The sequence below is a fragment of the Embiotoca jacksoni genome, unplaced genomic scaffold (genome assembly GCF_022577435.1).
Source record: "Embiotoca jacksoni isolate LCO1_2020_lvr unplaced genomic scaffold, fEmbJac1.0.p SCAF_21, whole genome shotgun sequence".
Lineage (NCBI taxonomy): Eukaryota > Metazoa > Chordata > Actinopteri > Embiotocidae > Embiotoca > Embiotoca jacksoni.
In genome coordinates, this window is record NW_027185352.1 from 10,834,283 (window position 1) to 10,855,388 (window position 21,106).

Below are 21,106 nucleotides of genomic sequence, written 5' to 3' on the forward strand. Positions count from 1 at the left end.
CTCTTCCAACTGAACAACACACAAACCAACTATAATAGGAAAAGACTGTCTGCGGGTGGAGGATATGCACGCTAAGCTTTCGAATTGTTTCCACAGGGAATCAGTAACAACTGAATGAAAAGAACTGATTTTATTTTGCGAGCAAAAGACTCCACCGTGACAGCTCCTACTCTTCTGACCCGAGTCACATTATACTGTGTGACTGTTGTTTCACAAGCGTGCTAATGTATTCAAAGGGTACTGACCGTGGAGGGAAAACAATGGGCTTAATGACTGCATATCCAACTGTAACATACAGCGCAGGATTAAAGATGGGAGGGCACTGAAACACACACGGCACTGCAGACAACAAGAGGAAGATTATGAATTTACCGTGGAACAATAAGATGACTGTAAATACAGGTCAGAGATCATGCTGCTGAGGCCTCCTTGTCTGCTCCATGAGTCCTCCAATATGACAGCGTATAAAGGCCAATTTACACACAGATTAGGAGGGTATTAGGGAACTGGGGCACAACGCTAATTGACTATTATATGTCATGAGAGAGGGACCGAAAATAACTCATCAAATAAAAACAACAACAAAAAAAAACAACAATATAAATTGGCTCTGAACAAATAATGATCATTATTTAGGAACTGTATGGGAGTTTGTGAAGAGATGACGTGAATGAATGAATCTATCTATCTATCTATCTATCTATCTATCTATCTATCTATCTATCTATCTATCTATCTATCTATCTATCTATCTATCTATCTATCTATCTATCTATCTATCTATCTATCTATCTATCTATCTATCTATAATTTCACCCCTGATGTGTGATCTGGTCAATGTAAATGTATTGTTCCATTAACAACGCTATCCTCTCAACAACTACAGCGTCACATTTTTCAGTACGTTTTCTAAAACTGCATATTTTTGTGGTCAAGCGACAAAGCTTTCTACTAGTAAAAAGTAGTCGTAGTAAATACGACAGCAGGAGCACATGAGGAAGTCAGGCGATGCTGTCAGGAGGAAGTCTGGGTGGATGGATGGGTCGACCAAAGAGCCGTCTTTAACACAGGAAACTTCTGTTCTTATTTCCTAGAAACAGTTTTTTTTTTTTTTTTTAAAGCATGACCTAACCTTATCCATGTGGTTAAGACTGTAACCATGACAACCAAGATACCAAAACCTCCCCCAAAGTCATTTTAGCCCAAAGCACAATGTTTCCCTAAACCTAACCAAGTCTTAACAATAAAGATATCACATCATAAAACTGATTTTATTTTTCAAGAGTGATTTGTAACAGTTTTGGAAAGCAATAACAGATGATGTTGTTTGTGCCTCCTGCTTATATAGGGGCGTTGAAACAGAAAACACTTTGATGGGTTTGTCTACAGAGTATGGAAAAACCTCTATATTCTGTTCTTTGAGTTACCATATTAAGTTTGAAATCAGCTGAGTTCAGAAATGACATGTGATGGATGTCTTAAAAGTCACAGCCGTGTTATGTTTTTTTTTTGCTTTCATCCTAATTTTCATACGGTGCCATCGCCATTCAGAAAGTCCAAGGCTGAAGTTTATGGATACATGTTGAAACTCAGTAACACACCGGTCGGATTTGGGGAAAACAGTTTTGTTTTGTTCCTTGCGATGAACCGCCACAAAGTTCTGTTAAGCCGCTCATGTGAAAATAGCGTCTTCCAACCGAGAGACATTCCACAGCGGTGACACACTGTACTTACTTTTAGACCTCGACTGTCGCACACCGCACACACCAACAACGAGCACTCCACCGCTGCCGCCGCTGCTGTAGCCGGCCTTGACATTATAGAGCAGTACATCACATCACCAAAATCTTCTGCAGGAACATTGTGTGCATATGGAGCGTTTGAGGAGGGAAAATATTGCTTGTATGAGACAGGCCAGGTGCTGAATGGTGTAAAAAAACAAAACAAAAAAAAAACAGTCCATGTATGTGTGTGCGAAACCTGGAATAACCTTTCTGAGTGAGGGGCGTTGGCCGGCTAACAGGCCTCTCGGATGACTCCTTCATACGTCACTGGAAAGCAATGCATCTGCTGCCCATGTAAGGCGCTTGTAAGAGCCTATGGAAAAAATAAAGGAGAATCAATTTCTCAATTCCAATAACATAGAAGAACATATAGCATTTCATAAAAGTTATGGAAACTTTAAAATGATCAATAATCTGATTTTAAATGAAAAAAAAAAAATCCTTGGAAAATCCTTTTTGTCAGCCTACATTTTTATTTGGACAAAAAAAAAAAAAAATCCCTCTCAATCAATGTGTTGATTATTCTCTTGATTTTGGCAATCAGTGGTGAAAAATCTCTATATCACAATTTCCAAGAGCCCAAATTTGCACATTCAAATTTCTTTGTTTTCTATTGCTGTGAGTCCTAACACCGCCCCAATAGGCAATTCAGATTACTTTTTTTTTTTATTTAAAAGAACGACAGAAAATCAAGCAAATATTCATTTAGGAGAGGCGGGAAGTGAGAAATGTTTGGCACTAGTGCTTAAAATGTACTTTTTCACAATAACTGATCATCTAAATTGTTGTTCCCATTCGATTTAGCATGAGGTCCTAATGGTCTTACCAAAACATCAGATTAGTGCTTGTATTGTTGGAGTTTAATCCACGCTGTTCAGAACACCAAAGTAAGATAAAGAAGAAAAAAAAGAAGTCATGTTTGGTTATAAGACTGTACTGTAATGTTAGATTTGCCCTGTTCTGATAAAAAAAAATAAAAATAAAAAAAGCTACATTTTTAATTAACTTTGGCTCAGGATTCAAATTTGATTTGTCTTTTTCTTTGTCGTGTAAAAGAAGCTGCACAGTAAAGTTTACCTTTCCAAATTGAATTCTGATTCATAAGATCATTAAGTCAATTAAGCCGGTGAGTCAGTAGGTGAGTTTCCCTTCCAAAACAAAGTTCTTCTGTTGGTAACTTTAATGCATTGTGATCACAAGTTTCAGTACTTTTCCTCCACTTCGTCAGACTGGCTTATTCAACCGAAGTGGTGGGAAAATTTGCGGGAAAAGGAGCCAAAATGGAAGTTGCCCGTGTCACGTTGCAGCTCAACGTGACTTCGGGGGATGCATGGGGCGCGGTGGGAAAACAAAACGTGACGTCGGCACTACGCGAGAATGTGTCATATTTTGAGGGAGAAGGGGTAATGGCGGCCACTGCCGAGCTATTTGACCTACTTTCCAGTCGCTCCGGAGGAGACGAGAAGCGCCGGCGAGGGGCGCGTCGGAGCGCAGGAGCAGCAGGTTTTGGAGCAGCCGCGCGCGCACCGAGAATCGGTTGGACTTTAGCGTCACGATAACACGGTACGAAACTATTTGATTGTTTATTACTACGCACGTTAGAAGATTAGTAAACCACGCTAATTGCACTTTTTTTTTTTTTTATTATTATTATTATTTTTTCCTCACGTGCGTTTTGGAGGGGGGGAGGAGAGGAGTATTTTTCTGCGCGCTTGTGCGGCATTTAACGGACGACGTGCGACTTTGTGACGCGACGGTGATGTTTACCTCCTGGCTGCGCTCCAATAATGGCTGCTTTGATGGGAACCACGTGATTGACTTGTTGAGTAGGACGCCGCCCCCCCCCCCCCACCCCATCTCCCCCTCCCCCCCCCCTCCCCTCCTCCCCCATCCTTCCCTTTCCATAAGGTCCATAACAAACAAGTCGCAGATAAGGGGGACTTTACGCACGACCCTACCGCGGTTGTAGCGTCTCACTGAAGCTTTCCAACGTGACAGGTTGCCCGCGGGACATCGTCCGGAACACCTTTCGCTCCTCTCCGGATGAGTTGCGCGTAGTTTTGCGGACCAAACGCTTGAGCTGTCAAACTTTGAATAGCTACTTTTGAGATATTGACGCTGATGGTAAGTGAGAGCGGAAAATAATTGATATACGTTGTCAGTGGTTCAACTTTGCCGTTTTTTTTTTTTTTTTTTTTAGTTGTTGTTGTTGTTTTTATTACTTTTAAAATATTTCGTAAGTTATTTTAGTCGGGATAAATGCAAAGCTGCGGCAGTTTTTGAAGCTGCGTTTCGCAGCTTTGCGCGTTCATTTAAAGCCTAAACGTCAGTTCAAGGGACTTTGTTGTTGTTGTTGTTGTTGTTGTAAATATACTACAAATGATTATTGTGCGGCTGCGGTGTGTGTGTAATGTGAGAGTTAAGTGCCTTGACGAGATGCTTGTTTGTGTCGCATCTCATTGACCCACATCCTCCACGAATCTAACTGCGTCACTAACTTCTGCTGCGCAGACTGAATCTAAAGGAACCTGCAAAATACACGCTTCCTTCACCTTTTGTTTGTTGGCGTTGCAGAGATAAATAATGCGTTCGTATCTGCAGGTTTTTTTAAAAATTTATTTTTACATTTTGAGAGGTGATGTGACGTTCACGTACGCGAGGACTTTCCCGGTGTTTTTCTGGAAGTGGGGACACCGAGGGACTTCCAGTGAAAACCTGACCTGCAGACCGCGCCCACCTCCGTTTTCGCCGCAAACAACTTTCGCTCGGGGAGAGCAGCCCTGTTGTCGGCGAAATAAAACGATTATAGGTTGTTTTTGTTGTTGTTTTTTGTTTTGTTTTTCTTCACGTTGCCATAAAAACTATCATCTTTTTGCGGAAACTACGGAGCAAATTGAATTTTTGCGTTGGTTAAAGTTGCGGTTAAAGCGGATTAGATTAAAAAGCACGCACTTCAGAAAATGTTTGAATTCGTCGCCTGTTGTTTCCAACGCACGGGTTTGGTTTTTTTTTTTTTCTCACTGTTCGCAAAGGTAGACAGCTGTGGTTAAACAAAAAAAAAAAAGCTTCGCCTACTTGTGAAAGTGCTCTTCGTTGTATATTCTGTAGGTGACAATTACGCAACGCTCTGACCCCCCCCCCCCTCCTCCTCCTCCTCCTCCTCCAGCCCCCCTGTGGCTCTGACTGCTGCCTTCAGGTTGATCTCTGGGCTGATATGGTGGTTTTAGAGCACGTCCACATTAGGCTGGTTAAAATTGTGAAGTGCAAAAAAAAAAAAAAAAAGAAGCAGCAGTGTGTGTAAATTTGTGTAAAAGAAAAAAAAAGAAGCTGCCTTGGTGTTTTAGGGCAGGAAGACACCGTCCAAATGTCACAGCACGATATTTTTTTTGACCAAATACGCCAGAATGGTGCTTTTACAATGACCCTTTTGAAAAAAAAAAATAATCCGTAGTCGAGCATAATGATTTAAGTGGGTAAAGGAAAACGGAGCAGCTGGAAAACTAGTAAGTTCAGAAAACGACATCATTTTACTGGAACGCAGCCTCTAAAACCAGAAAAGAAAAGAAAACGGGTACATGATATGCAAAATTGACTTGGATTAGTAGGGCAGTGCACGCACAAAGCTCACATGGGCCCGCACGGTTGAGTCGTGGGACATTTCTGTGGTTGTGTAAGCTATCAGGGGGGGGAAAGTTTACAGACAGTCTCAACATTTGAATCACTGTTGACAAAAAAAAAAGACATATATACAGGTAAAAGCATTTGTTGTCGATTTAACTCGGCAAAATATTTGTTTCAATTCAAAAGCTTTGACCGGTTTGCAGCATTTTAGGAAAGGAAAGACTGCTTCTGTCGACTGCATTTTTCTTTCAAAATTCCTGCCCGTCCCAGATAACGTATTTCATTTTCTTTTGCTGCCTACGCGCAGCCGATGTAGTTCCTGAAGTGGGTGCCGAATAGGAACTCGGGAGACCGCGGTGTCGCCGAGGGGATGTGGCTGCTACTGAAATATTATTGTAAAATATTATCCGACGCCGGCTGCGAGCTGGAAACTGCAGCTAGAATATCGGTTATCAAAGCAGGATGGCATCTCAGACTTCAGCAGAGTTCCTCTAATTAAACGTGTCAGATGGGGAATGCAGGAAACATTCTTCACAAGGGGCCGACGTCCCCCCCCCCCCCCCCCCCCAGACTCGCCGACCTGCACCGTCGACCTTTGACCTGCAAACACCGGCACAGGCGCAGACCCCGGCATGTTTTATTTGTATTTTTTTTTTTTTTTTTTCCACGGCAGGGCGGTGCATGCAGTTGGGAGATTTATTTGGTGTTAGTTCAGGTACCTGTTGCTGCAGTAATTACTCAGCGAGTCGGGGCCACACGTGGATTTGATCACATAAAACGCAAAAGGCGCCCAAGAGGGCAGATACTGCCGGTGCGCGTGACGCGCCGGTACAAACCCCCCCCCCCCCCCCCCCGAATCACACCTCGTAGAAAGTCTGCAGGACAAACCGACGGAACACTAAACCTCTCACCTTGTGCGTGCGTTCCCTCTCCGATAGGGACATGGCGACGGCCTCTACATCAGCAGCAACGGCAGGACCCGGCCGAGCCGTCCGACCCGGAGGGCCCGCGCACCCGGGAGGCATCGAGGCCCTGAAGCTGACGGTGGGAACCGGTTGCGTCGGAATCTCTTCGGGCCCGTGGACCACCAGCAGCTGCAGCAGGACTTCCAGCGGCTGCTGCGCATGAGCGCGGAGGCGGCCAACAAGCGCTGGAACTTTGACTTCCAGAGCGACGCGCCGGGAGAAGGCGCCGACGTCGAGTGGGAGGAGCTCAGGTGCCAGGACGTGCCGGCATTTTACCGCAGCTGCACGGTGCGGCCGGCGGGGGCCGACCGGAGCCGGGGCGGGCGGCGGCGAAGAGCGCGGGGCGAACGTGGTGCTCGTCGGGCCAGTGTTCGCCCGTGTCCGGCAGCTCGTCCGGGGTCTGGCGATGAGTACCTAGAGGTGACCACAAGGGGGTGCTACAGACTCCAACTGTCAGGGAAACGCAGACAGGCAGCCATCACAGGTGACCTCGCCAAATATGTTTTGTCAATTTTTGGGGTGTGGGGAAAAAAAAAAAAAGTTTTTTATTTTATTTTTTTTTTTATTTTGGTGCGAGTTCGATGAGAAGATCAAGCGAGTAAACACGAGGCTAAAGCCAGAGGCCATCTTAGCAGAACGACTGGGAAAAATGGCACAACGCAAGTTGTTTGTTTTCTCCCCTTTTTTCTTTTCACCTGGATTTAACACTCACGCCGGTTAAAGGGTGCCAGCAGGCAGAGTTCCTTTTAGACGGAGCCAAGCTAGTCGTTTCCCTGATTCCTGTCTCAAGCCGACAACCTTTCTCTTCCGAGCCGCTTTCCTTTCTCGAGCTCAGTCCTCATCATACACCCGTACGTCACGATGACACAAACTAATTTGTCTCCCTTTCCCGCTGCAGATTTCTTCACGGTGAAAAAGAGGAACCCTCTGCATTACAAGGCAACTTTTTGGCAGTAGAAAAGCACGACGAGACCCACTGGACGATCACCGAGTGATCCCTCTACGCGTCACCTCGCGCATCATGTGTACATATATGCAGCAATGCGTAAGTGACTGTCCGCAAGCTCATACATGCACGGGCTTAAAAACTTCTGACACCACATACCTTTCATTTTCAGCACAAGGAAGCTACCATTTTCCAAGTTAATCAAGATCAGACGATAGAAATGTTTTTTTGTTTTTTTTTGTGTAAAACTATAAATATTCTATATAGTGTATATTCTATATAGAGTTTTACTCAGCTTTTGACTATACTGTGAAATCAATTTGAAATGCACTCTTTAAGGATATAACAGAAAACAGGCTCTAGTTCCAAGAGGGTAGTTTTCTCCTGAATGGGCCTCGAATAGTATTTTGACCTCAGTCCTTGACCTTTTTCTCCCTCTCGCTACAAGTCATAAGCGGTTTTGATTAGTTTCTATTCCTGGATGGCGCACCGCACCACACGTAGCCGTCGGTCTCGCCCCACGGCTCTGAAAGCTCCAGCTGAGTCAAGAGGTCAAAACCTCGGCCGGTGGGTTTAAAAAAAAAAAAAAAAAAAAAATGTGGCAGCGCGACTGCGATTACCTCGAGGTTAAAGGTCGGTGGAGGTTCAGGTCCTGAGGTAATGACTAAAATTCGGAGAAAATAAGAGTGTTTCTCGCATGGATATGTATTTATTGTTCACGGTGCCTAGATCGTCGTCGAGATCAAATCAAAAAGAAACGTGTAAAACGAGGTAAGATGAGGCGTTTGCGGTAAACACATGCCACTGCCCCCGAATTATGCCTTAAATTATAAATCACTATGGCTCATATACACTCCACCGTCGCCACCTGAGATGATCAGCCAAACGCATACTCTACAACATTGCAAAAATTGCAAACTATTTTCCTTTTTTGCTCTTTGTATTATTTGCATAATGGAGTTGTAAAAAAAAAACACAAAAAAAACTCGCATAACATACCATACGTGATGGTACATTTTTGTCAGCTTCAAGCTTTTAATAATGTAGCATTGCCCACTCTTTGTCTTCATGTGACGCCGACCTGTAGGGTTTAAATACGCCTCTTTCCTCCACGAAGGGAATGTCCAGTTTTTATCACTGTTGCAGCTCGGTGGAATCAAAACTTTTGGTTCTACTTTTGGTTAAAAAAAAGAAAAAAGGAAAAAAAGATGTTTATATGAAGAGTCTAGCTATGTCACGTTGTCTGTCGCTGTGCAGTTTTTACAAGTGTTTTCATTGTGTGTCTCTCTATATATACATGTATATATGTATGTGTATATATATATCTGTGTATATCTGTTTGTGTGCCGGTGTGGTGTTTAGCTTGAGGTTTTTCACGAGTTGTAAAAAAGTTATGGCAGCTGAGGCAGCTAACCAAAAGGAATTGCTGCGCTGTTTCAATTAGAAACACATCATCCTTTTAATCAGATGTCTCGCAGGCGGACGCAAGCCTGCCGAGGTCTTTGAAATCTCGCACGAAAAACGCATCGAAATGTCGAAATCGCCGTTTTTAAAAAGGGCAAGTTGGCGCGCGTTCTGTGATCCCTAAACTGCACAATCTTCCAAGTCTGCGGCGACTTTGCTTCCCCCGAGCGACAGTAATTCTAATTTGTATGTGGATTTAAAAAAAAAAAAAAAAAAAAAAAAAAAGCCATAACCTGGATTAATCCGCTCTTTACTACCTCATCAAGTTATTCAGTAACAGCAATACAAGTAAAATAGAAAAAAAAAAAAAAAAAAAAAAAAAAAAATCTATATATCTCAGGTTGTTTGTGTCTACAGGCATGAAAGAGAGACTGAGAGACTCGACGGTGGGGGTGGGGGGGGGGGGGGGGGGGAGCTTGTTATTCTGTTGTGGCAGAGCAGTTGCGGTTGAGCGCTTTGTGTAGAGTTTCACATCAGGTACAAGAGTCGGTGTGCCAGAGCGGGGCCCCGCTCCATGCAGAGGAAACTCCCCTGTGTCTCTCTGAGAGAGAGCGAAAGGGGGACGGGGGGGGGACGGAGGACGGACGGCTTTTGTTGTCTCTCCCTCTCTCGCTGCCTTACTTGGCTTTGACAGCTTTCCCAGAGTAGAGTGGAGGGAACAGCGGTGGGGGGGGGGGGGGGGGGGGGTGAGACGAGGGTGAGACGAGGAAAAGGGACAAACTTTAATAGAGAACCTTCAAGAGTAAATGTCTCGGGGGGGTGGGGGGGGGTGGGACCTTCTGGATCAAAGGAGTTCTCCAGCCAGACAAGTGGCCTGTGATTCAGACACGCCTTTTGTCTGACCCGTAAAAAGTCTCTCAGTCTCTCTTTTGTAAAGCAGCCGCCTCCGCTCTGTGAAAAATCTGCATGAAAGCAGTCGTTTCTAAACATGTTGGGTTTTTTTGTTGTTTTTTTTAGGATCCTACACGTCACAGATTTAAAAAATAAATAAATAAATAAAAATAGCAGACATCGCTATTTTCATTTACTGGGATTTATTTTTTGTTTTTGTTTTTTTGTCAACTTGTGCGTGTATCAGTGCGAGACGTTTTTTTTGCGCATCTATCTTCTCTGCGCGTCTACGACGAAACTTTCAAAGTCTATATTAAGTTATTTAAAATTTTTGCCTTTTGTTTTTGTCGGAAAATAATAAAATTCCCTGTTTTGACTATAACTAATTGTATTTCTGAAACTATCTTTGCACTACTTTAAATTTTGTTGACAAAATTATTATTATTTTTTTTTTTTTATGGTAATCTTAAAAAAAAAAAAATTAAAAAAAAATTCTCATTAAGAAACTAAGATGCATAAGAATTTCTGGACAACAATTTTTCTTCCTCACATCAGACTCCTCACACTGTTGGTTGTGGTTTCTGCAGCCTCGGTAGTCTTCCTCAAGTCCAATGGGAGGAAACGGAAAACTCAATTATCATGCATCTGTTAGTGTCTCACTGTGTTCAAGCAGACTTTGCTTTCCTAATTCACCTGTCAAAGCTGTATCAAAAGTGTGGTGTTGTTGAAATTTGTATATGCATGAACGTATGGTCATATTTGTATACAATTTTTTTTAATAATAATTTGATTGTAATTTAATACTGGTTTATGTGTCCTTGTGTAATTGCACGAGATCAGAATCATATCGCTTTTGATAGCAATATCTGTATAGAAAATATTACGAGATTGCGTTGCTGGTGCACTGTTGCCTTTAATAATGTTGATTTCATATAGTGTGCAGAAATTAATAAAATGTTATTAATTATATTGATATAAGCCACAAATTACACATTTATTTCCACTGTTTGGATAGACTGGATGTTTCATTTGGTAGGAACAGCGCCCCCTGGTGGTTCACATGTAACATTTCACATCTCACCAAAGTTTGATTTTTATGTCGTTGCATGTAATATTAATGGAGATTAATGAGGCTCACTGTCTACAATAAAAGAAAATTTACAGATAATAATCATAATAATCAGAAATATTCATGATTTGCAAAATGTCATTTGCATTTATTTAAAACAAAACTTGCTTTTACATCGGTTAAAATTTGAAAAGTTCACATAAATAATATAAAAATGAATTTAAAAACACCACAGATAGTGCTACACATTCCACATGTGTAAATATGCATTCGTCCTCAGACGAACGCAGTAAACGTCTCACATTGAGCTACGGTGCTTCAAGTTTAGCATAAAGAACCACTCTCGTACCAATGAAGAGGACAACTTAAAAAAAAGAAAGATGCCCCGATATCACCATTCCTACATGTTTAAAAGCTCCTTATACGACGATTCATGTATCCACGCGCAAGTGTGCAAACTAAAACACCAACTCTAGTCTGGATTTGTATTATAACGTGCCCTCCTTGTAGATTAAACACGACCTACGTCACCCTCATCGGCTACTAAATGCAAATAACGAGTCCGTACAGATTTACAGTTCCTGCTTCAAACAAAACAAATAAGCAGCTTTTGCCAGAAACAGACAAAACTCTTCTACGATGTCAGTACGCCGTTTACAGTTATGAGGCTTTCTACATTGTAAACTAAAACTATGAGAAGCTAACAGCAGATTTTTTTTTTTTTTTAAAGTGTGTTTGTGAGATCACTTTGAATTAAGACACAAACATTTTACGTGTAAACATGTAAACAACAGCGAGTGGCAAGGGAATGATGAGCAAATATCAAGTCAGTCGGTACACAGAATCAACAGAACCGGTCCCCGTCGTGAAACGTCTTTACAGTGGGGTTTCTAATCCTGATTACAAAAAAAAACAACCAACTACGCGACAACAGATCGAGTGTGGCTGCGAGGTGAACGTTGCCCAAAACCCCTAAAGTCGAAGCGGTTCGGAGACTTTGCCTAATTGCTGAGAGGATCACGGAGTGCAACGATCGAAACATCGAAGATCTCTGCGAAAGCTGTCGATTATTCACATTCTTTAGGCAGTTCGGACCCTTGAGTCGTCTCTGAGGGTCTTATTTTTAAGTTAAGAAGTTCCGGTTCAAAGGTCGAATTCAGTTACATCGTCTCAAGGTACCTTTACACATATTTACATCCATTTAAACGCTCAAGTATATATAAATATATATATATATATACACACACTAGTACATTCTGTGATGGCCCTGCAAGGCCCGAATTCACTCGAGTGCTCAGCTTCTCAGTCGGGCGCTTTCGGCTCTCGACCTTCCAAATCCTCGTATTCACACCAAAAGCACAGACGTCGGCGTTCACCGTCGCGTCTGTGGAAAAACACCTTCCACCGAATCTTTCCACGTCCGCCGGTGGGAGCTGAATCTGACCTGACCTGACCCGCGGCGGCGCTCTCGCCGATAAAGAGCGGGAACCTTTGCGGGCGCGCGGCCGGGGCGGGGCGGGGGCGCGGGGGGGGGGGGGGGGGGGGGGGGGGGGGTTTCAGAGCTGCCGTCGCAGCGCTCGTCGGTCTCTCCACATGGCGCGCAGCTCTTTGACGAGCAAGGGAGTGATGAACACGATGCTACCTCCGGTCTGTAACGCAGAAACACCAGACGTGAAGTCACAGGCGGGCACTGAATCACGTTCAGGCGACGTAATGCATTTATTCAAATTACTTCACATCCGTGGCAAAACGGGTTATAAAAAAAAAAAAAAAAAAACATCTTATTTATGCTTATGTAGCTACGAATAATAATAATAAAAAAAAAAGGTAAAGGTTTACATGAACGATGGCTCGGTTCTTATGCCTGAAAAGCTACGTGGAATTGAGCCGCCTTTACTGCGAGTGTCCTGACGTACCCTACGGCGCACTTTCAAAAAACTTCTTGGAAAGTATCTTACCATGACGACGAAGAAGTAGAACACACTCTTCCAGCCCAGCTTGCTCTCAATCAGAGACACCAGGTACTACGTGATGATGGAGAAAGGCAAATGTGAAACCGCCTCGTCACGGCTGCGTCCCGATACGGAGTCACCGCCGGTCGGTTAAAGCATTGCATACAGAACTTGAAGGGAGGTTTCCCTGTGCGGTGAAACACCCTCTGTGTCGGCTTACTTGTCCTCCGGCGGCTCCGATACTCCCGGTCCCGTCCACTATCCCGGTGACGGTGGCCAGAGCCTCCTTGCTGCCCCTCAGGGCGTCCTGCCTGCCGAGGTCGGCGGATATGGCGGAGCTGATCATGTTAGACGGACCGCCGACGAAGAAGCCGGTGGCGGCCAGCAGCGCGGCGTTGATCACCTGGTCGTTGGGCGATCCTGAGAGCAGAGGAGAGACACGATTTAAAAAAAAAACTGGGACCCCTGGGCCGGCAAAATCCGGGGGGGGGGGGGGGGGCGGATGTTGCGCTTTAGAGAGCTCAGCGTGTAGAAGTACAGACAATAACCGAGTGGTTGTTTTTTTTTTAACTCAAGACAACTATGTTGTAGTGAACAAGGTGAAACTTGGACAACAGTAAAGAAACTGTAGTAAAAAAAAAAAAAAAAAAAAAAGAAAGAATCTGGCCGTTACTTTGCTGGTCACCCTCTGCGTCCGCACAGCTCGTGTTCAGGTAATACAGACGCTGTTCGGTAACACGGGATGTACTCACGGCTGTATCCCACCAGGGCTCCCATCGCCAGCGCCAGACTGAGCGCCAACACCGGGGCTCTCTTCCCCATGAAGTCAGAGATCAGACCCTGAACCGTTCCTCCTGACCCAAAGAAACGAGACGACGGAGACGAGTTGAGAAGAAAGAAACTCCGTGGATGTTCGGTGATGAACGACGGCTTTTTGCTTGCAGTATTTCAACCCCAAATTCTTTTGCGCGGTTACCGACTGACAAGTTCACGCGCGTTGTGATTTTTGAAGATAAGCGGTGCACGCGGCTGTTCGCGTGAACTTAAAAGATTTCCGTAAAATCTTTCACATCTGAGCTCGTTTTCATGATTTTATATATTTGTCAAATATGTATTCAATTAATTGCCTATAAAATGTTAGAAAATCTTTTTTTTTTTTTAAAAAAAGGGCGACGCAGTTTCTTAAGATGTGAGGTGACACGGTTAAGTTGATATTTTTTTGTATGACCAGTTCTTCAAAACGCAGCAAGTCCTCACATTGGTGAAGCAGGAACTGGGTGATGGTTTGGCAGTTCTGCTTGAAAAATGAGATCAATAATCAATCAATTATCAAAACAGTTGCCTTTTTTTTTTTTTTTTTCTTCTTCTTCTTTTCCTATCAGTCGATAATCAATTATTCACTTAAGCTCTATTTTCTATTTCCACTAAATATAAAGAGGCTTGTGGGCCTGAAACTTACAATAAAGCGTTGGTCTAATTTCTACAAAAAAAAAAAAGCAGTTCTTCTCCAGTGGATAAATCGAAATTTTTTGCATTTCATTCAAAGAAATATGAGGAAAAACACATGAAACACCGGCAGTATAAAGCCCGCTGCTCACCGACGATTCCTCCGACGTCGTACCACACGGACAGGCGGTCGGCCTCGGCCTCCTTCCACTTGTAGTTGTCGCTCAAGTAGAAAGGAAGCCAGAAGAAGAAGGAGTAGTTGACGAGCTTCAGACAGGCGTAAGCCAGCGAGTACTGCAAGTACAAACAAGAGGCGGCGCGGCGTGAAGACGCTTGTCGTGCGCTTCTGTCGTTTCAATATCTCTGAAGCGGCAAAAAAATAAATAAATAAATAAAAAAGGACACTCTTGAATAAATTCCTCTCGACTTTCTCCTTCCGACTCACGGGCAGGACTCCCGGCAGACAGAAAGCCTGGCAGAAGCCGATGGCTTGCGGGGACTCGGCCTTAAGTTCGTCGGGCTGCTGAACCGACCGGTAGCGTCCGCCGTCCGCCTCCGCCTCGTCCTCCCCGTCGCTCATCAGGGGCTTGTGGCTGTCGGTGTCCGTCTCCACCGGGCCGAGTCCGGTCTCCCACTCCAAGTCCAAACCTTGACACGCAAACACTCATTTGAGCCGACGGGCCGCGCTAGGAATCTAATCGGGAGTTTCGCTCGCTTGCGAACCGCAGAACGGTTTTCGACGGTGACACCCGGTTCGCGTCGACGAGGTCAATTTAAAGCAGACGTAGAAAGTAGGGTTGGTCTGTGCTTTAAAAAATAAATAAATAAATAAAGCAGCAGCCATGACCGCATGCGTGCGCAGAAATGAAATAAACAAAACGCGTTCCTCACCAACTTCTTCAGGGGAGGTGAGCAGGCCGAAGAACACGACCACCCCGCCAGCAAACTGCACCACGGAAGTCACCAGGAAGGCGTACTGCACGCAGAGACAAGCCAGTACTTCATATTTAGCACGTAGTTGATGGGAATGCTACAATAAAGTGTAAAAAAAAGAAGAAGGATGACAAACAAAAACAAAAAAAGTGCACAAATAAGCGTGCGTCGCACCTCGTATCCATACTTGAGCACACTGGAGGCCAGGAAGGCGCCCAGGATGTTCCCCACGGAGGCGCAAGCGCTCCACAGGCCGAACACGAAGCCACGCCTGGAAAGAATAACTCGTGAAATTCAAGCTATAAAAATATATATATATATATATATAACCTTCCGTTTTTATTTCCTGGTACGTCTATAAAATAAAGTAACTAAACAGACTTTATTTCATTGAGTGGCACATCTGAGGCAGCTCGCTGACCTGCTATTTTCACATTAAGCAGATTATGTTGTTTACCAGCGTCGCTGCAGAGGAAAAACTGGGTCTAAATGGCGTCTATGTTTTGGCCACGGCACCGATAAATGGACGTCATTGTGCGAGTGTGCGTGTGTGTGCGTGCGTGCGTGCGTGCGTGTTTCCATGCGTATCACGGAGCTCGACTTCACAGGCCCGAGCTTCACTAAATCTGTCTATTACTGGGTAGATGTTTTGGGCTCCGACATAAACATGTCCACTGCAGATAGTCCTGGCAGTGTTTGGTAAACGAGGGGGGGAGGGGGGGGGGGTTGTGAACTGGAGACGGGTTCAAACACACCCCGCCTTGCCGAACCAGTTGCCCATGACGGCCACCACGCAGGGCCACACGGCCGACTGCAGCAGGCCGTTCAGCACCCACAGGCCGCAGTACAGATAGATGTTGTAGATGTGGAGCCACTCGGTCAGGGTGCCGAACACAAACTCCTGCGGAACACAAACGCAGACGCAATCCAAAGTGTTAACGTCCATCGATATTTGGACGAGGGAATAAATATGATCTGAACGTGTTGAGTGGTGTTTAAAAACCGAGATGGGAGGATTAAATCCGGTATAACGTTGACACTTTTTAGGTCGTCACCAAAAAAAAAAAAAAAAAAAAAAAAAAAAAAAAGGACTCGGACCTGCAACGAATATTTATTTCACTTCTTAAAAATATAGTTTTAGAATTTCAAAAACCATTGTGTTGAATTGTGTACATGCGAAACTTAACCCACGAACCCCGCCTCTTTAAAAGGTAGTCCTAAAAGCGATGTTTTAGCGCTGAGCTCACCATCTGTAAGGTTGTATTAAGTAATTTAATAAATCCCTTTCATACAATAATTATTCCACCATGTACAGCTGGTGGTAGTGACGCGGGCTTGTTGACAGATCTACACCATTTATTTCAAGATTTTCAAAGCACAGTGATCACATCTAAATCACTGACTATAAATACATTCAGATTGCTTTTAGACAAGCTGTAAAAAAAAAAAAAAACACTGACCGATACACGATTTTTCAGGCCGATACCGACGTTAGGAAGTAAATACATTGGCCGAAATGTGGTTATTAAATACAAAAAAAAAATCTGTTATGGAAGCAGGGAATTTGACAGTGTAATGATAAACTCTATTGTCCAAAATGAAACCGTGAACTACACAGGAGATGTGATGTAAACTTAAAAAAAAAAAGACCTTACAAATAGAACATTTCTAAATGACCTCAAGCATCTTACGTTTTCTGAATATATGTGTAAAATTTGTTCATATTGGACAACGTATACCGTGACGTATCTGTGATAGGCCAAAATCTGCTGATCAAATCAGCCGCCAAATAAATCAGCCAGGGTCTAGAAAAAAAAAAATGGACACACCGGATGCTAACAAAAGTATCACAAGGAGACGCTGTCGAGGATTAAATACATAAGTGAACATGCGGTGCGAGTACTGACCACAACAGCAGAGCCGCACAGGCCGAAGCAGAGCACGTAGCGCAGGTTCACCCTGTCTCCGATCACACCGCTCAAATACAGACCCTGTAGAAATACACACAGGACAGACAAAAAAAAAAGAAAAGAAGAAGGACACCACGGAAGACAAGTACTGGTTTGATCGACATCTCGATGTTTCTGCTGTTAGGAACCAACAGCCCTGAATAAACGAATCTCCGACCTCAGGAAACCGTGGCTCCTACTCACCACTGCGTACGAGAAGAGGAAGATGGAGTCCAGAGCTCCCAGAAACAGAGTGGCCTGCTTTTCATCCTCAAACAGACGATTGTCCCCCCACGTCTGGGACAGTCGGAGAAAACACACGCAGTCACGTACGGTCTTATCTAAAAGGCTAATTCAAAAGGTCCATTAGGCCTCTGACACACATTATATAATATTTACACAGGGTAAAGGAAAAACAAAAAAGAAAAAAAAAAAAAAACGGGACAACTTTGAAATCGTTTTTTTGTTGTTGTTGTTTGTGTCGGGGAGACGTTGTACGGTAGCAGCGGGCGGAGTACCTCGCCCGGGGAAAACGCAGCTGCGCTGTCATTCTGGATGGATGGCGTCCACTGGGCTGAGATGCTCACTTTCACGTTGCTGAACGTCTTCCTGGACGCGTGCAGCAACACATAGCTGGAGAGGCAGAAGAGCGAGAGAGATTTATCGACTTATTATATTTGCGTGTAATGTGCTGGAACCGTTAAGCGCATTTACGTGAAACACGCCAAAAAAAAAATTCTACGTTTTTATTGAGGACGTTTTTCAAAAATCCAACTTTTGTGTTGAAGAGTTGACTGCGTGCTGCTCGCTGCTGCTCGCGGCTGCGTCCCGCAAACGTGCGACGCCACACCGATTGTAATGAAAAGATTAACTATAAACAACCGAGTCGGGCCAAAACAAAGAAACACGCGGTGTCTCACCAGAAATGTGATGAATGCTCTCCGTTTAAACTCTCTGCACATTCTTCAATTCAGAAGCACATGAACTTCTTTACAAGGTTTGATGAATGTAAAAAAAAAAAAAACCCGAAACAAATGCATCCCTGAAAACTTTCAACAATAAGAAAATAGTACATATCATTTCTTCCACTGTTCAATATGTTTCTAATCTGTGTGGCAACCCTGGCAACTTGAAATCAATGGAAATCACTGATGCGATCTTAACATCGTCTTTCCTGAGTTGACCTTGCTCCATTGACCTTTAACCTAAATTAACAGCTCATATCCATTCAGTTTGTCTCCGCACACGTATCTCTTTTTCACTTCGCAGCCTTTGACGTAACGCCACTATTTACATTGACAACAGAGTTTATTATGGGGGCGCAGCAGGCCAGTTCAAAAAATGTTTGTTTTCGTATATCTTTCCTGCGACAGATTCGTAAAAGCAACAAGCTAATTAGAAAATCATTTTTTTTTTTTTTTTCCAAACAAATTACAAAGCCTTGCAAAAATAAATCTGCAGCCTCATTAGGTGTCCAGTTACTCTCTGGTTCTGTCCGGTATCGCAAAGCTCGTCTGGAAACGAAACCCGGGAGAAACATTTACAATCCTGCATCGGCCTAACGCGACATCCTCGGGAGGACGGCGTGACTCTGGGTTACCTAAAGAAGGTGAGGAGGAAGGCAACCAGGTGATGATGGGTGTACTGTGACAGGCAGCCACAGCACGAGGGAGGCATCACAGGGGCGGACCGGAGGAAGAAGAAGGAGGAGGAGGAGGAGGAGGAGGAGGAGGTGGAGGATGAGGAAGGAGGTGGATGTTGGCGGAGGTCTTCAAGGATAGGGAGGTGGGGTTCAGCTAGAGTCTTCCGCTATTCCAGACGGGACAAACAATCACGAGGGGAAACAAAAGATGCGCCTGCAGAGGAGGGAAGCCAATGTTTAGTCAAAGAACTGGCCTAATATTTGGCGTTGATTACACAGGCATACATTTTGGTGACCAGAAAACTGTAACCCACGTCAGATCACCTTCACAACGAATAACAACCACAACACGGCCTGTTTGATGTGGTATTCCAGAGTTTTACAGTGGGTGTTCCTCGCATTCATGCAAGTGCGCGGTGACCGGTGATTATACCCGACTCACTTGCTCCTTTAAATGAGTCCTTTTTATATCCTGTACTGTCACAGGCAGTTATTGAAAGCCGATGTCCCTGTGGGGTAAAAGCCGAATACAGATGTTCCAGGTCTGAATGCCGGTGTGTGTGTGTGTGTGTGTGTGCGCGCTGCCAAAAAAAAAAAACAGGTATCAATGGGCCCCAGTGTGTACCGACGGCCTCTACAACCATCTCGCCTCCCTCGCCGGCCTGTTCAGCTTCAACATTACCTTCCCTTGTGTTGTTTGCACAGGACTCCGCCAGCGAAGAACCGGGGGATGCATCCATCCAATTTTTTTTTTGTTTTTGCGGCACGGTACTTCAACTCGGGGTATCGGCTCGTTCCGTCACACTTTGCCCGCTTAATAAAGTCTAGCAGCGGCACTGAAAACAAACTGCGGTCTGGTGAAAGGTTTAGCTGCTTCGCTGTTCTCGTGACATTCATATGAGCCCTTTTGGCAGGCTTTGCTGGTGTACTGTGGTTCCTGTTTCTGCTGAAACACACCAATTAAAACAGGAACGGGATGGGTTCTCTTCTTTCATAGGGAACAAACGGATTATGTTGCTGGAATCAATGCTTAACATTTAATATATAAATTACCCTGGTTAGATTTAAAGGGATATGAAAGTGGGTGACCTCACACCTTATCCTTGATAAATGTTTATTCACATGACTGATACTCCACCCAGGAAGTCCTGGGAACCTGGCGGGCATCATTTATAGCACAGTATCTACAGTAATTTGTTGTTTCACTCCCGGTCTAAACCCGCGGGGCGGACTGTGGGATAATAAGCCTCTGGGCACAGACAAGGCCCCCCCCCCATCGCTTTACGTAACACCAAGACTCAAACAGACGCCGCAATAAACCAAACATCCTGTGTATATGTGGCCGTTTTGACCAAAAAGATTTTAGCTGTGTCATTTTGTGTCCTCCTCTTTGAGGTCTCTACAATCTCAACAGGCCACTTTACATCATTTTGTAGTCGTCTCTGTATTCTGTCTCTTTGTGGTCATTTTATTTCTTTGTAGTCATTTTATGTCTGGAGTTGTTTTGTTTTCTCTCTCAGCTATAAACAGTTTGTATGCCTTTTTGCGTTTGCTTTTGTGTCTTTGAAGTCATTTTACGTGTGTGTGCAGTCGTTTTACGATTGTTTGCAGTCGTTTTATGTCAGTCCGGAGTTGTTTCGTGTCGCCTTTACAACAGGTAGTAATAATAATAATAATAATAATAATGGTGCCTGCAGACAAGGCGATCGATCCAGGCGCCCTCTTTGCACTTTGAGCTCCTGGGCCTCCTACCCCCCCCCCCACCCCCCCCAGACAAATGAAGACAGTTTAGGCACAAAGCGACGGCGTTTTCACAATCACAAAAAAGGTCCTAAGTCAGAAATGCCTTGATACGCATTTCATGTCGTTTGTGCATTATCCAATCGGCATTTTAACAGCGCCGAGTGTCGTGTAATATTACTGCAATAACACACAAGTTATCTCACTCTCCAAACGCGTTGTCCAGTCACTCGCATGCTTTCAACAAAGCACAAACTCTCATAGTTTTTTGTTTGTTTGTTTTTTTTGCACAGGCTTGTAAAAAAAAAAAAAAAAAAGCACCTTATTAAAAAGGTGCCTCTCAGACAAGTTTCCTGTAGAAACATCATCTCGCAGGTGGGATGCGGATCGTGTTCACCACAAAGGACACCATCGATATATTACAGAGCTTCTTGTTTTACTGTTCAGCTTGTTAAATGAATCGTAAATTAATTTGTTGTGGGGGAGTCTTTCCACCACTCAAGTGATAAAGCGCGTAGGTTAACGTGAGCTGGAGCCGTTTCCTACACGGTCACACACCTTGAACGTACGCGAACAAACAAAGCTGACGGTTGCAAAACTCTCACGAGAAAAAAAAATAATAATAATACAAGACATAAGCCAAAGCGGTGTCCTACCTTTCAGCTCAGGTTCTCGTTTACTTTCTTGTTCCCCTCTCATCGACAATCTGTTTACTGTGGGTTCCTGCGTCACTCCAAACGTCACCGCTTGCGGAGAACAGCGGC

At 44.1% G+C, this 21,106-nt stretch overlaps 2 protein-coding genes and 1 long non-coding RNA gene across 5 annotated transcripts; 1 reads left to right on the forward strand and 2 right to left on the reverse strand.

Moving 5' to 3' along the window:
- Positions 1-1,252: 1,252 nt before the first annotated feature.
- LOC138202662 (uncharacterized) lies at positions 1,253-6,406 on the reverse strand. The gene is made up of 2 exons (XR_011178661.1): positions 6,317-6,406; positions 1,253-2,097 (listed from the first exon to the last, which is right to left on the reverse strand). It is a non-coding gene; the product is annotated as an uncharacterized lncRNA (long non-coding RNA).
- cdkn1d (cyclin-dependent kinase inhibitor 1D) lies at positions 3,685-8,877 on the forward strand. Its single transcript, XM_069156899.1, has 3 exons — positions 3,685-3,908; positions 6,344-6,854; positions 7,269-8,877. The coding sequence occupies exons 1-3, from the start codon at positions 3,906-3,908 to the stop codon at positions 7,325-7,327; spliced, it is 573 nt and encodes a 190-aa protein (XP_069013000.1). The 5' UTR covers positions 3,685-3,905; the 3' UTR covers positions 7,328-8,877.
- A 98-nt stretch (positions 8,878-8,975) lies between these two features.
- On the reverse strand, positions 8,976-21,081 carry slc37a3 (solute carrier family 37 member 3). 3 transcript variants are annotated; one of them, XM_069156891.1, is made up of 14 exons: positions 20,999-21,081; positions 18,561-18,816; positions 17,479-17,593; positions 17,165-17,257; positions 16,919-17,002; positions 15,767-15,912; positions 15,186-15,282; positions 14,970-15,054; positions 14,524-14,726; positions 14,231-14,372; positions 13,385-13,486; positions 12,853-13,052; positions 12,639-12,704; positions 8,976-12,329 (listed from the first exon to the last, which is right to left on the reverse strand). In XM_069156891.1, exons 2-14 carry the CDS (start codon positions 18,635-18,637, stop codon positions 12,237-12,239), a joined length of 1,503 nt encoding a protein of 500 aa, XP_069012992.1. In that variant the 5' UTR covers positions 18,638-18,816; positions 20,999-21,081; the 3' UTR covers positions 8,976-12,236. The 3 variants fall into 3 exon arrangements, with proteins under 3 accessions (XP_069012992.1, XP_069012991.1, XP_069012993.1); XM_069156890.1 differs by lacking the exon at positions 8,976-12,329 and having other exon boundaries at positions 12,336-12,704; XM_069156892.1 differs by lacking the exons at positions 8,976-12,329; positions 13,385-13,486 and having other exon boundaries at positions 12,336-12,704.
- Between the last annotated feature and the right edge of the window lie 25 nt (positions 21,082-21,106).